Source organism: Xenopus laevis, chromosome 5L (genome assembly GCF_017654675.1).
Source record: "Xenopus laevis strain J_2021 chromosome 5L, Xenopus_laevis_v10.1, whole genome shotgun sequence".
In the NCBI taxonomy this organism is placed as follows: Eukaryota; Metazoa; Chordata; class Amphibia; order Anura; family Pipidae; genus Xenopus; species Xenopus laevis.
This window is the reverse complement of record NC_054379.1, coordinates 97,751,011-97,767,181: the sequence shown is the minus strand read 5'-3', so window position 1 is coordinate 97,767,181 and position 16,171 is coordinate 97,751,011. Positions and strand designations below refer to the sequence as shown.

The 16,171-nt window shown below is 35.7% G+C and overlaps 1 protein-coding gene across 2 annotated transcripts in view; it reads left to right on the top strand.

Annotated features, from left to right (window-relative positions):
* The window catches only part of LOC108716928 (collagen alpha-1(XIX) chain), a 343,423-nt gene that overhangs the window by 266,673 nt on the left and 60,579 nt on the right, over positions 1-16,171 (top strand). For both annotated transcript variants that reach the window (XM_041563150.1, XM_041563151.1), the window contains exons 39-43: positions 4,745-4,795; positions 4,984-5,025; positions 7,597-7,623; positions 9,259-9,312; positions 11,330-11,374. In XM_041563150.1, coding sequence (XP_041419084.1) covers positions 4,745-4,795; positions 4,984-5,025; positions 7,597-7,623; positions 9,259-9,312; positions 11,330-11,374 — 219 coding nt within the window. The remainder of the gene's footprint in view (positions 1-4,744; positions 4,796-4,983; positions 5,026-7,596; positions 7,624-9,258; positions 9,313-11,329; positions 11,375-16,171) is intronic.

Genomic DNA, 16,171 nt, shown 5'->3' with positions numbered 1-16,171 from the left:
ACATCATGCAGTTTACACGTGCGGACACTCCCTTAGGACAGATTTGGCAGGTATCCCACTTCACCTCTTCAAACATATTCCGGTAGTGGTCTCTGGATCAACCTCAGGGCAATCATTTTCTCCTGATTCCCTCTCCGCTGGGTTCCCTATACTACAGGCAATATGGCCTGGGAGAGATACCTCCAATCTATCACTCCTATGTTGGAGCTCAGAACTGCTCTTTGTAGCTCAACCCTGACTATCTTACACTCCTAGAGCGTACTAGTACTGGGAGCTACACCTGCCACTTTCTATTCCTTATTCAGGGGGTTGCCTGGTCCCCGACTTGAACACATGCCTTCTTCTGGGCCTTCTGTACTCAGTTCCTCTGAGCACACCCAGCTGGATCAGCATCCAGAGGCGAAAGAGGAAGAGGCCACTCCACACACTATAGTGCAGTGTGGTTGGAAGCTGTCATACCTCTCCTGGCAGATCACTCTAAGAAAAAGGTGGGGGCCTTAAAGCTGCAGGGCAGATTAACCCGTAGGGGCCCCTACAGCAGATGATGATATCTTGCTTAGCAGGCTGTTTTAGGGATATCCAAAGAATATGGCACACTATTTGGAAATTATATTTATATATTTTATTATTGTATACTGGTTTGGAGAATGATATTGCATTATAGATTAAGAATAAGCTCAATATAAAACATTGTCATGCAGTATTCTGCATTCCTGTTATTAGATCCCTAAAGGGTTGTTTCTCAAGACTGCTTATCTTTCTATTTAGATACTGTGATATACATTTAGCTAAGATAATTAAAGATGTCAGATCTAGAAGGCACTCCATGGCTTTGTTGGGGCAGATGTTGCTTTATTCTTGACACAAGTATAGTGTGATAGGCTATTACAGCTTCAGCATTTTGTAGCAGATTATAGAAAATAAGCATAGACCCAATTTAAAAACAAATGTGATTTGTTCCTAATTTGCACATTATTTCAAGAAGATCCCAATATCATGTGTTGTATTTTGTGCTGAACTTATGCACAGTTCCCAGTACTAGGACAGTGTTAGCACCGCCTGGCCCAAAGCAGTAAACATTGTTATTTACAAATCTTTAATGGAGATTTTTCAATCAGTTTTATTCCAATATGTGTAAATAAGTGGCTTAGTGGCTGAATTTCTGATTATTTGCAAGTATGTGGATTAATATGTACTTTGGCATATTCTGAAGAAGCTTGTTTGCATATATCTTAGGGCCATATTCAGTGCGATCCATAGCAATTTCTCAATTAAAAGCCATAAATGCCGCATGTGTATTAGTTGAAATATGTGTTCTGAATTTGCAATAAAAAGGACCTGTACTGGATGCTAATAATACCAGTTAGATGATTTTTTTTTATTGGAAGTAAAGTGGAAGTTTGATGTTAAATATATGTTAAATAAAATGATGAAAAAAAATCCAAATTATTCAACTTGTCCATTTAAGCACCACTTGATAAACTTACATCTAAGATAATGAGAAATATCCCTATTAGAACAAGCATATTAGGGGAATTGTTGACTATTACTGACTAATTAAACAACATGGTTTCTTAGCAGTGACAGTTTTGATTTGGAATAGATTGCAAAGTTCCAAACACAACTTTTGTGCATAAAAACATAAAGAGCATTTCTTATATCTGCTGCACAAATCCACTTCAGAAAGCAGTTATTTTCTGTTCCCTGGAGTAGTTGTGGGTTATTATTGTACTTTTTCTCACGTCTCACTCTGAAAGAGAAAAGTAAGCAGCTATTGCATTAGAGGTGAACAAAATGTTTGGCTAAAACTTGAATTTCATGCGAGACACATTCAGTCTCCATAATCAGATCAGTTTGTAAATTCATTCACACTGCTGTTTGCAGCTTTTTGCATGGGATTTACACATCAGCAGTTTCTGTGTGTTTATTTAGGAGACTTTATTTGCAGTTCAACACATCACTGATTTGTACATATTTATTAAGAATGTGGAATGTAATCATTTCAACAGGGCAAGGAATTCTGAAGATATCAATATTACATATATAAACCTGTATGAAATGTCGCATAAAATTCTTAGAGTGGAGAAGCTTATAAGCTTTTTTGTTTATTTCCATTCATGTTTTCATCAAGAGAAGTAAATACTGTATATTTAAAATGTTAATGGATAAACCCATTTGCTAACATTTCAGCCCATATTGACTTGCACTGTGATCATTTTAGCACAATTAAGCTTAAAAATTTGAGGGGAGTTTTAAGGTGGCCATAGACGAAAAGATCCGCTCATTTGGCGACATCACCAAACGAGCCGATCTTTCCCCGATATGCCACTAATGGGCATGGCTATATAATAATCTGAACGATGATCAGCCATGGCCGACGATCAGATCACGATGAGATTGCAATGGACTCTGGCGGGATCGGTCGGGACAAAATCAAACCTGTCCGATCGACCAAACGACCAATCTCCGCCGGACGAAAAATGTCAGGACTCTCCACACACGGTCCGAAAATCATACGAATCCTCTATTCGTACGATAGGATCTTTGCATCTATGGCCACCTTTAGTACTGCCACTAACCCACCGTAACATAAAATGTATATCTCAGTAAGTAAAATGTGAAGAACACTTATTTGCATCCAAAATGTTGTCATTGTTGCTAACATTCTGTTCTACTTCCAGTCATGTGATTCTGTGCCACACCAGTCATAAGCATAATTATGTAATTCATTTGCGCTAGAAAAAAAGATAAAAGTCTGTCAAGTTCAAGACCTACTGATACACTCACATACTGTATACAAAATTATATATACACATACCAATACTAAACTAACATTTTAGTTTAATTGAATCTGCCATCACATCCTTAACCTCACTGTAAAGAACCACTTGTATTGCTTCAAATGAAAGATCAGTTCCTCAAGCCCCAAAAGGTTAGTCTCTTGTCTCTTGATCTTTTCTATGTGAAAATAGATCCCCTGCTATCTGTCTATAATGTTATTTAAGGTACTAAAAGTATTCATATTCCTATCCATAGGTCTGGGTTTCTACACACTTTTTCATAGAAGGCAATTACAATTGTCTGGAAAAATCTATTGAGCATAAGATCTTGCTGGCACAAATGCATATTGTTGTGATTTGCAATGTGTTTAAGTTCTTATACCGCATTGCCCCCCTCCAAAAGCTTTTATACCACCAACATCAAACTAACAGGCCTGAGGTTGAGAATGGGATCTTATTTTAAATAGAGGCACAACACCATGTAGACATCAAAGAATCCTGGAAAACTGAAGGAAAACTATACCTAAAGAAGAAACATATAGGGGCTAATTTATCAAGGGTCGAATTTCGAGTTTATGGGAGTTTCTAAAAACTCCCATCAACTCCCATAAACTCGAAATTCGAAAAAATGACCAATCAAAAACTATTTTAAAAATCAAATTTTTTATATTCAGGTGAATAGGATCGACCTGCAAACTCAAATCGAATTTGAAATTCTTTTTTCAAAAGTCCACCAAATGACTCCAAATTGTTTGTAGAAGGCCCCCATAGGCTAAAATAACAATTTGGCAGGTTTTAGATGTCGAATAGTCCAATTCGAATTCTTAAAGAGACAGTACATACATTTCGAATTCTAAATTTTTTTTAAACTCAAATCAAATTTGGAATTACATTCAAGTCAAAATAAACTTGAAATTTGAATTTAAAAATTCGCATTTTCAATATGTCCTTTTATAAATCTGCCTCTTAACCAACACATATTTTATATTGCAATAAATAGCCAATTACAGGACTTACAAATGAAGAAAAAGGTGTTTATTTGACAAATTTCTTCATTCGTAAGTCCTGTCAGTTTAGAATCTCTGCTTTTTCCATGCTCTCTCCAACCAATTTACCTCCTTTAGATACTAAGGGCCCCACCCATTCCTGCTTAATTTCTACACTATTTAATATGTAAAAAAAATATTTCTGATATATTTTTATTATTATTTGAACACAAACATTTTATCATCGTATCAAATATAACAACATCACATTCTTTGTTGGCGCATGTAATATTAAGTGAAATGTATAAAATGGGAAAGCCCTCAGTATGACAGGATAAAGTCACCTTCTTTATTTTCCCTAGCAGCAAAGTATGAAAACAAATTCTAAGGATTTAAGACCCCAAATTACATCTTATTTTTGGCTATACTGACAGCTCAAAGCTGCAAAAAAGTAAATGGGAATATAAGTGCAATTAAATAGATCCACTTTTCCTTCTGGTAATCTTTGCTTTATTTTAATAAATAAATTATTCCCCAAAAAAATGACTAATTTCTCTGGGATTTTTGGGAGCGTATTTATCAAAAGGTGAGTTCTAACTTTCGTCCATTGCTTAATATGCTTCTAAAAATCCCATAGGAATGACTAGAACGTTTTTATTTATTAAAATCTAAACTCACATTTTGATTAATCTGCCTCAAAAAGTTCTACACTTGGAGAGCATTACAATTATGGAATTATGCGCCAAGGGAAATCCTTTACTATTCATCAAAGATCATTCTAAAACTCCTTGACATAAGAAGAATATTTTAACTTACATGGAGGAAGAAATACGATTGCAGGTCATGATTCATTATTATGGGATTTCTCTATATTCCTAGTAAATTCTGTGCAACTGATTCTGTGAACGATTGAACTTGATTTGTATCTTTTTCTAATGTAAGTAAACATAGTGATTTTGTTTTTGTTTTCAATAAAAGGGCATACCTGTTCCTGAAAGAAATGGAATGGGAAGTCTATATAAATTACAGGTATGTCAGTATATATGGTTAAACATCATCTTTATTTATAATTAAAAAATATGTAATGCAATAAATATTTACTTTTCAACTGTATTTCCTAGAGAGTTATGTCAGTATATATGGTAAAACATCATCTTTATTTATAATTAAAAAATATGTAATACAATAAATATTTACTTTTCAACTGCATTTCCTAGGGAGCTGCATCTGCTGTCTATATGGGACCACCTGGTCCACCTGTAAGTTTTATTTATATTTATTTCTACATGCTCAAACACTCTCTGTTAAACATTCTACAGCATATTCTCTCTGTACTCTATTATAAATATTAAATATTAGCATTTAATAACAAACATTTTAGCCACTTTACATGGTGCTGGGTACACAAGGGACCAGGGAACAACTATATATATATATATATATAACACACACACAACTAATCACCTTTTTGTTTCATTGCTGTTTCATACTCACTGATTATATCTTCTTCTTTTTTTCTTTTCATGTTCCTCTGTTCATCCTCCCATTCTCCCTTTTTCTTCCCAACTTCCACTTCTTTCAACCCTTTCTTGTCTTATGTGCTCTTTTAACCTTCTTTTTCTCTTCATCTTTCGCTATAATTATCTTTCCTTTTCCATTTCACTGCTTCTCTAACATATTCCTTCTGAGCTTAATTTCTTTTACTCCATTCTGCTCTTCTCAATTTTTCTATTTCTCTCCTTTTCTTTTGCATATTTTGTCCTTTTCTTCTCTTTCCTAATCCCTTTCTGTTCTTATGCATATTCATTCATTCTCTTTGTTTTGCAATATAAATTGCTGTTAACTCTCCCTGACCATTATTTTTGGTCCTCCCCATTCTCTTTAGCTTTTACCTTCTTCCATCCCCCCGACAGCTTTTCAATGATCTGTCCCACTTCCTAATTTGTAATCCCTTCTCAACCACTTTTTGTATTTTCCTTCTTTTATCTTTCTTGTATTATGTCCTTTTCTTCTTTCATATTCCCTTCCTTTTCCTGTTCTTATGCTCATTCTTTCTCTAATGTTATATATATTACTGCCCCTTCAACTTTTCACCAGCACCATTTCCTCATTATTATGTTTGCTCTACTATTTTTCTTTTGTAAATGTTGTTATGTGTTATGGTTTCCATTATCACTTTTTATCTCTTCTTTCGCCCCCATCCAATGTACCTCCTATTCATGAAAGGGGATCTATACTTCCTGGTTATACTGTATGCATATAGTTTATTACCATTCCAATATTTGATGTAATTTTAGATTTAATTAAATGTATTATGAAAAAAAATAATTCTCAATGTATAATCTATGTGTGTATACATTTTATGCATCTTTATTACATATGGGGGTCTCTATGACATGTATTTAACAATATGCCCCCAACTCAGGAAAAACATTTCTAAAGCAAGGCAGGCTGTATGCCCAGATTTATTTCAATTTACCTTCTACAGAACAATTCATTAATCCTCTAAGTGGCAGTAAGACTGCAGTGGGGTAGATAAAGAAGTTACTGCTAACATTTAGCACTTACAGGTTTAAGACATTGTTCTGTTGAAGAGAAATTGATATCACAGATTTCATATAGGGCTCACTTATACAGCATGGATAACTTTGCTTCAGGTTCCTTTAGGTGCCATACCCATTTGTAATGCAATATGCATAAAATAAATACATAAATGGAGATGCTAAACTAATAATTTATCCATGATTCAATATTATTAATACAATAATATTTATGTACAATCAGCACATAATAGATCTACTTTAAGCCCATTTTCTCTCTTCTAGTGACCAATAATTTTTAAGCAATATATGGGCACCTGTTAAGTATATTATATGGAGTAATCATATGGAGTGTGCATTCCTTTAGTCAGATATAGCTCAACCACTTTCTCTTACTTCTGTTGGCATGCAGCAGGTAATACCTGTTTTCTCTATAGTACTATTTACACTCGGCAGGTAAGACCAGGCTTACTCTTTTTGGAAATGGAGAAGCTAGTGGAACAATGCTGAACCTTGTATGACCATGTGCCAGATCTCACACACTGAAAATGTCAGCAAAGTTGCACTTGGTGTCACCGACTCCATCCCACCTCCTGTTCTAAGTTGCACACAAGTTCATCTATGGACACTGGGAAACCAGTAGCAGAAGCTCTAGGGATCCCACGGCAGCCTGAATCAATTGACACAATGAACTGAAATGTGTTTTATGAATGGAGTGCAGGAGTCATTATGAAACAAATTATGACATCAGGACACCAAGGTTTTTAAGTGATTTGGCCACAATTGTGTCAGGAACATTGCCACCCTGTGGTCACATTTAATTGGAAATTAACTGGTATTTTTTGGAGAAATCTGGCAACTTGCAGCCATAATAGCACTTTGCACGCTGCAGTTGCTCTCATAAATGAGCCATAAAGTCTTTTGTTAGAAAATTATAGCACACTACAAAGCACTGGTTGCATAATATGAATGTTAGCACGTGCCTAGGTAGTTCTGACAAACTCAAGGACACTCCTCCAACTGCCCTGACACTCATTGCACTTCCAATCTGGTACAGCACCTGTGCCCTTGGTGCCCAAACCTAGCAATGCCACTAGTTTTACTCAGTTGTTTCTCTCAGATTCATTTCAATCTTTTATTCATCCTCCCCTCTATTCCTCACAGTTCTTCAAAATATTCAGAACATTTAAATCGTTCATGCAAGTCATTTACTCTGTTTTATCTCGAAACAGTAGTTTAAAGTATAGAAAAAGTAAAGTATTCATTTATTTTTGTTTAATATATTTTTAGGGTCCAAAAGGTGACCAAGGTCCTATGGTATGTATCATATTTTTGATATAGAAATAAACATTGCTGAATAATTTATAGTGATGCATTAAGTTTATCCAATTCTTGCTATGTTTTTTCTTAAAAAGCTTTACTTGCATAACTTTCATAAGTAACTGTATTGGATTCATGCAGATGCAGTTGAGATTACTGTTTTAAGTACAGGTATTTGTTTAAACCTCATTAACCAATAGGGTTTCATTAATAAATAGGAAAGATGCACAGTTTTGTATAATGGGAACACTTACAGCATATAAAACAGCAATAAAATATGGTACAAACACACAAGCTCATCTACAAGCATCAAGCCAATCCTTTGCTCTTTATAAAAACCGACTCTGAGGCACATGGTGTTCCTGCAAATTAAAATGAAAAATCTGAGCAATTGAACACACAGGCAAGCAAAGCATAAAAATAATTAAAAGAACACTTACAGTTTGACGATCTGTTATTCTTGTCTTATAGCTGCCGGTAGGTTTATTTTAGAGCAATGGTGCCTGCCTTTTGAATTCTAGAGTTTTTAGAGGTTGCTGTGCATTATAGGTATAATATAAATATGATATATTGAGCCTTTTGTGTTCAACAGTTACAGAAAAGAAAGTAGAAAACAGTGCTGTGAATCACACAAAATTCCTTATAGGACCTAACATTCACTTTATTTGCAATTTATTTTTTCAATGGCCACATTTGGAATGTTTATGTTAAATTACTTTGTTTTTGTTATGTGGGTTTCCTGAAAATGTCTACAGCTGTTGTTGAACTACAGTGTTTTATCGCTATAAAGGCCTGATAGGGATTATAGTTCAGCAACATCTGATGGGCCATACATTAACTCTCATTGAAGTAAGACTATTACAGTTAATCTTCCGTTCTACAATGAGCACGTTTACCTTGTTGCAACAAAGCGTAGTCACATGTCCAAGGGTTTTAACTTTCTTTTAATTGCTCATGTATTTTTAGTACCTAAAAAACTCTCTTCTGCTTATAGACATGAGTTGATTTAACTTTACAATTTGTATGTAAAAATAAATAGGAAACATTAGCCCTTAACTTTTGCATGGCTTAGGTGGAGATAAAACGGAATTCACGCCTCACAGCCTTTCCTATCTGTCTGCTGACGGTGCGTGCGTTCGCATCATAATTCAAAGAACTTTGATGTTCCTTTATCCTACGCTTTGGGTAATGTAGTATTTTAACACTGCATTATTGCAGGCTTTTATTACACCTATTTGTTCTGGAGAAAAGTGAATCCCCTACACCTTTTATCCCCTTTTATGTGGCCAATATAAAAATTATTCATAGGATTTTGTTGCACAAGGCCATAAATTGTATATATTCAGATTCTGTAGAACAGGGGAGAAAAAAAATCTTTTGAAGCAATTATAGTTTGCTTTCCATAACCTTTACAAGTATTTTATTGTTAAAAGCGTAGGAGAATAATTAAAATGTCATTCAAGCAAGTCTAATAATATAATATGTGCACTTTTCTAACGGAGAATATATAAAGTAAACCAAGCATGTGTAAATATTTATGGTGTGTGTACCTTGTAAAAAGTAAAAATAGCCTTGTTTCTTTGTTATAAACCTCTGCCAAGCAGCATTCAATTGGAAAGTACTTTGTTACAGGGAGAAGCAGGCCCTATGGGATTGCCAGGCTTGGAAGGGCTCCCAGGAGAAAAGGTACAAGACAATCATTTTCTGCTTAAAAGGGTTCATTTTGTTTCATTCTAGGTGTTTTAACAGCTGCTTAAACTGAAATATGTGTTGTGTCTATTGCTAAAGCTTTTATTGCTCAGGCGGCAAATATATTTTTGTTACAAATGCTGATTGCCCTTATATGTTGTTCTGTCTTTGATAGAGCCAGAGTGTAGGCCTACACCACTGGATGTAAATCTTTCTGTTTAGTGTAAAAGCAAGGATGAAAAAACTGCTCATTTCCATATTTCCATAATCATATTACAGGCTTGTACAGCCGCTGCATATGAATTAGTTGCATGCCTTGATGACTTTTGCACAAACAGATGGATAGGTACAATTATCCATGAGAGTAAATCCATCATTATACATATGTGGGAACACTTGGAAATGGAGGAGATTTAATGCTCTTCGGTTGTTTGGAAGAATTTATCTATAATATATGAGATTGAAGATTTCAAAAGGTCTCACGTGGGAACTAGTAAACTCAAAGGGGAACATGTTTTATTAAAAATGCTGTTTTGAAGACATGGCGCCTTCACAACAGTGTTTAAATACTGTCAGTCTATCAAAGCAGCTTCTACTGCTTGATAAATACAAGTGGCAGGCAGGTGACTGCACAGTACAGCTTGTGTCAGAAACCTCCCTCATTACTTTTTAAAGTGTGGCTTGCACTTCAAAAGATAAATATGGCAATGGCCACATTTCCAGACCTAGAAAAAGTTGGTGTGGGAGTCTATAAATGTGTCAGTGATATGACTTCCAGTACTGCATTAGCCAGCATCATAACTTATAGATACTGTATGTCAGTGGCCATAATTCTACTCCTATAAATAGTGAACGGCAGAATGTACAACAGTGAGCACAACCTGACTTCTAGTCTTAATTGAATAGTTATGCTAGAGGCTATGCCTACAGTTTAAAGCTGATACAGGTATGGGATCTGTTATTCGAAAACCCATTATCCAGAAGGCTCAGAATTACAGAAAGGCCATCTCCCAACAGACTCTATTTTATCCAAATAATCCACTTTTTTTTTCTCTCTATAATAGTAAACCAGTACCTTGTACTTGATCCCAACTAAGATATAATTCATCCTTATTGGAAGCAAAACCAGCCTGTAGGTATGAAGATCCAATTTACAGAAAGATCCATTATCCAGAAAACCCCAGGTCCTGAGTATGCTGGATAACAGGTCCAATATCTCCAGCGACCATAAGCCTACTATTTGTCAGTGGAAGGACTTTGGGTTCCAAAAGTTTATAATAAAATATATAATATAGGATAATTATACCAGTGTATGAATAAAGAAATGGCAGTCATAAAAAGAGTGAAAGGGGCAAATGCTGCCTAGGAAAAATATAGTCTTTCCTATAAGTCTTTAGCATTCTTCAAATGTTGAAAATATTGATAAACTAAACTCGCATAGTAATATTGGTACAGTAATCATACAAAGACTCACAATGTTTTGTATTTGTAGAGTGAATTTATTAACTTGCAGAAAATGTATATTGCTTCTACTATTGAAACAAGATTTTCAGGCAATGATATCCTTGTAAGGAGACGATACCTATCCCACTAAGAACCCTTTATTAATACTCAACAGTACTTCTTTGTCAGGATTATCCGCCTTAAACAATGCATTTAAATGTTGATATGTGGATGTGTTCTGTCATATTTAATGGGCTTTTCTAATATAGCTTGTGAATTCTTCCCTTTGGCTGAAGTTAGCTCTGCCTTCCCTCCCCTGAGGTTCATGCATCCACATGCAATAATGTTTACATATCAGCGAAACAAAGACATAATAGAGGTTTCAGACGAGGGAGATTAGAAATGTCAGTAGGATTAGCTAATGTATTATATTCCTCACTAAGCATTGACAGTATGCATAAGACAAACTGCTGTTCTTTCAGCCATGAATATATCATTTGTCTCTTCCGTTTCATAAATAAACCATGTGTTAGATTGCTAAACATGATTGCATGTCTATTTTTTGTCCTAGGGAGAACGAGGACAAATTGGCCCACCAGGAATTGCTGGCACACCAGTGAGTACTTCTGTCAGCTATAAATTCAATAGTGAATAATGCTGAACATGTATATAGATTACAGTTATCGTCACATGTTTATGAGTACGCAGGCATTTAATACCAAGCCCAGACAAGCAACATTCTGAATTAATTGAGACAGGCTTCATAGGATTTGCTAATTAATATATACAAATAAAAAAAGATACTGTAACAACACTATAAATAGAAATTTGATCATTTACACCTCTTGTTTTCCATCTTATTTTATGCTAGTAAGGTAAAAGGTCAACAATGAAAGGAATTATAGGCATGTGCAATCTCAGCATATCAAAGGGAGAAATTGGACATCCATTCCTAAGTAATTTTCTTATATATGGCAGTTTAATTATATTACAAACTTTTATGAAGATATTAGAAACTCAACTTGCAATGATAGTCTTACCTCTGTAAATGTAAATGGATTGTATTGTTCAACACTGTCCTTTCTAACTAAACTCCACCTGGGAAAGGTTGTTGTTTGTGGCTGCTGTTATGTAAAATTTTAACTTACCTTCAGGTTAAATGGGTTGTTCTCCTTTAAATAAACTTATAGTATGATGTAGAGCAGTGATCCCCCAACCAGTAGCTCGTGAGCAACATGTTGCTCCCAGCAACACGTTGCTCTCACTTGTCTCAGAGCAGGTGCTTATTTTTAAATTCCAGGTTTGGAGACAAGTTTTGGTTGCATGAGAACCAGGTGTATTGCCAAACAGAGGCTCCTGTAGGCTGCCAGTCCACATAGGCCAGGGACTACCAATAGTCAATCACAACCCTTATTTGGCACCATCCAGGAACATGTTTCATGCTTGTGTTGCTCCCCAACTCTTTTTACATGTGAATGTTGCTCACTGGTAGACCCCAGAGTTATTTAGCTTCTTATTCATCAGGGACCCCTGGTTTCAAGTTACTTAGCTTTTTATTCAGCAGCTCCCAAGTTTGCAGTTTCAGCAATCTGGTAGCTAGGGTTCAAATTACCCTGGCAACCATGCATTAATTGGAATGAGAGACAGGAATATGAATAGGATAGGGCCTAAATAGTAAGAAAAGTAATAAAAAGTAGCAATAACAATAACTGTTTGAAAGCTGGAAAGAGTCAGAGGAAGAAGGCAAATAATTCAAAAACTATATAAAAAAAGGGCAATTGAAAAGTTGCTTAGAATTAGCCATTCTGTAACATACTTAAAAGATAACCTGAATTATTAAACTGGGTGATAATTGCACCAATATAGTTACCAATAGAAAACGATCATTACATTTGTGATCAGGCTACTACAAGTTAAAAATACAAGCAGAGGTTTGATTGGTTGCTATTAGTAACTGCACTGGTGCAATTTAGCACCTCTGTTATTAAATAACTCAAAGTGCTAATGTTCACTATGGGGGAAAATATCAGAACCTGTAGCAGTCTTTTACAGTATGTGCTATTTGCCTTTAACAAGCTATGAAGGAAAGTGTTGGACATAAAACAATGATTTTTATTGTACTATGACAGTTGAAGATTATATCTGAGTGAATGCGCTCATTATAATCTTTTACCCCATGAATACGTTTTTATACAGATCTTTGAGGATCTTCTCCGATGCCTCAGAACAAGGAAATGTGGTTGCTAGTGTGTATAGGTTTTTGACAGTAATCTCATACTGTCTCTTCCAATCAAGCATATGAAGTTGTAATTGAATTGGATTGTGTCATTTTTTTTTTCTGGGGAAAAAAGCATAGGATTTAATCATTACAGTCCTCACATCACATCATGTTGCAGAAATTACACTACTTTGTTTTCTGCTTGTTTGGTTGTAGATGATGGATGATGTTAATCTGTCTGATGTTTATCAGTATAATGAGGCTATTTACCTGAGTCTTTGCAGCTGTATATTAAAAACCAACCTCTTGTCCAGGAAGCCATCAGTTATACAAATGGGCTATACATTTCAGTTAGCCAGAATGGAATAAGGAAAAGTGCAGACATGCTTAGGTTCCCAAGTCTTCTGGCGCACAATAACATAAAAGGAAACATAAAAATGAACAAAGGGGCACAAACCCATCTTATGGGTAATAATTTATTTATATCAAATATTATTGCACTTAAAAAGTGTCCATAAAAACAAGATCATCAGACCAACCAATAAAGGTGTTTAGTGTGTTAGTATGGGTGAGTCTGCTGATTATACCGCCTTCATTGGTTGGCTTGATAAGCTCCTTCTTATGGACATTTTATAAGTTCAAATATTATTTGATATTAATAAATTATTGATTGTTACACACTATAAGCCTCATTAATGACCACAAGTGTAAGGGGCAGATTTACATATGGTCGAATATCGAGGGTTAATTAACCCTCGATATTCGACTGCCGAATGTAAATCCTTCGACTTCGAATATCAAAGTCGAAGGATTTACCGCAATTAGTTTGATCGAACGAAGAATTTTAATCAATCGATCAAACTATTTTTCTTCTACCAAAAAAAGCTTGCAAAGCCTATGGGGACCTTCCCCATAGGCTAACATTGAGGTTCGGTAGGTTTTAGGTGGCAAACTAGGGGGTCGAAGTTTTTTTTAAAGAGACAGTACTTCGACTATCGAATGGTCGAATAGTCAAACGATTTTTAGTTCGAATCGTTCGATTCGAAGTTGAAGTCGTAGTCGAAGGTCGAAGTAGCCAATTCGATGGTCGAAGTAGCCAAAAAAAACATTCGAAATTTAAAGTTTTTTTTATTCTATTCCTTCACTTGAGCAAAGTAAATGTGCCCCTAAGTGTGCACATATTTATTAAAGGTACTTGCACCCAAACATGCTCCTTGCATGTGACAATGCATACACACTGACTTCTGTTGAATTGTGAGAAAGTGCATCTGCTGGCACTGGGAAGCTCTAGATCTACAGTTCAAAAGTAGGAAGAAAAGTGGTGCTCCAGAATAAATTGTAAATGATTTACCAAATAGTAAATGTGGTCGGGTGCTCCAGCCCAAGACCCCCAGCTTTAGGGAGTGGTACAGCAATGAATATATGGAAAAAGCAGGGCTGACCGGCACTCAAACGGATCCACAGGACCAAGGAAAGTTAGTTAAAAAAAAAAAGATTTTATTTGTACAAACAAGTTTGCATCTCCATCCGCCCTACGCATTTCACACCCACTCAGAGCCCATAAGTGCCCTGAGTGGGTGCGAAACGCATAGGGTGGATGGAGATGCAAACATACAATTTTAACTTTGTACAAATAAAATATATTTTTTTAACTAACTTTCCTTGGTTCTGTGGATCCGTTTGAGTGCCCTGCTTTTTCCATATATTCGAAGCTCTAGCTCTACAACCACCTTGGATGTGGAGTTAATTCCAAGATTCCCAGAGAGGGTTGTGTCAATAGGCACTACAGACTTGTCAATTGTATTCTAATGTCATTTTTTATGAGTGTACCAAAAGTGATGCAAATAGGAAAATGCTAGCTCCAGATTGCACCAGATTTCTATAAATGCACAGTACTGTTTATTTTGTTTTAACATGAAATGACAACTTGAAATTTTGTTGAAGTATTAGAGTAGAGTGCAGATTTCCCTTAACATGACTTTGAAAATAGCAGCAGTTTCACTGAATTTCACTAACTATGATAAGTTCCATTTGCCACATTTCATAGGCAGCTGAATGAGCATTTGTGGGATGCAATCTGTGAACTAAGTTACATGTGCTGTTGCCCAATGTGTGTGTTTATACTGTATATATATTTATACATTTGCAAAGCAAATAGATTTCATCCAGGCAAAGTGAAATGTTTTGGACAGTTGCAGGACATTAAGGTCAGGTGTGGCTCCCACTCGTATTATCTCCATGCACAGTGGCAGAACAGAGTCCATTGTGATTCATGTTGACCTTGGAAAATAGACAGACAGAGCCTTTTTGCTGTCAGTTTTGTGTCTACAACATTTAACACAGTACACGTCCCTCATCTTTTCTCCAGTTGAGCTATCAGGAATGAACAGCAATGTGGACAGTGTGTGAAAATGAATTTTCTTTTGGCTGTCAGTTTTTTTTTTTTTACTGTCAGTCTTCTCTGCTTCTCGCCTCTTTCCTTTATCATAATCAGTTCTTTCTGTCATCTTTTTTACCATAAAGGCATTCCAGTTTGTATGTACCCCCCCGTTGCTTTGCAGCCATTAATCTGTATCTCATGTAGACTGTTGATGGCCATAGTCTTTCAGCTTCACTTTACTCTGCATGTGTGGATTTGTTTTGTCCAATTACTGCACCTATCCACTTATACAGTACTTTTATCATCTATCTGAGTTAGTATTTGGTGTCAGCTGTTGTCAGAAGCAGGATGAATACATTTTCTTTGAAAATCATTTTTACCAAAATACCATATCAGTGGGGTGGCATATTTATCAACATCATTTTAGTGGTTTTAGAGGTTTTTGAAACCACAAATAAACTATTTTTCACTAAAACCATGAATGCCATGTAATTTATTAAAAGATCTGAATATGAATCATAGAAAAAAAAAAGCAATGCTCTAATGTATACTAAAACCTCTAAAAAATGTTTTGCATACAAGCAGGGCTATATTGGGGTAAACCCTAGGGACGAACGATCGGATTACAACGAGGAGCAACGGGCTCCGACAGGTTGGTCGGTGGAAAAATTAAACCTTCCCAATCTATATCGTGGCCAGATATCGATCGGGAAGACCTGTTCGGAAGCCCCAATACACGGGCAGATAAATTGCCGAATTGGTCTAAAAGACCGATATCGGCAGCTTTATCTGCCCGTGTATGGCCACCTTAAGGC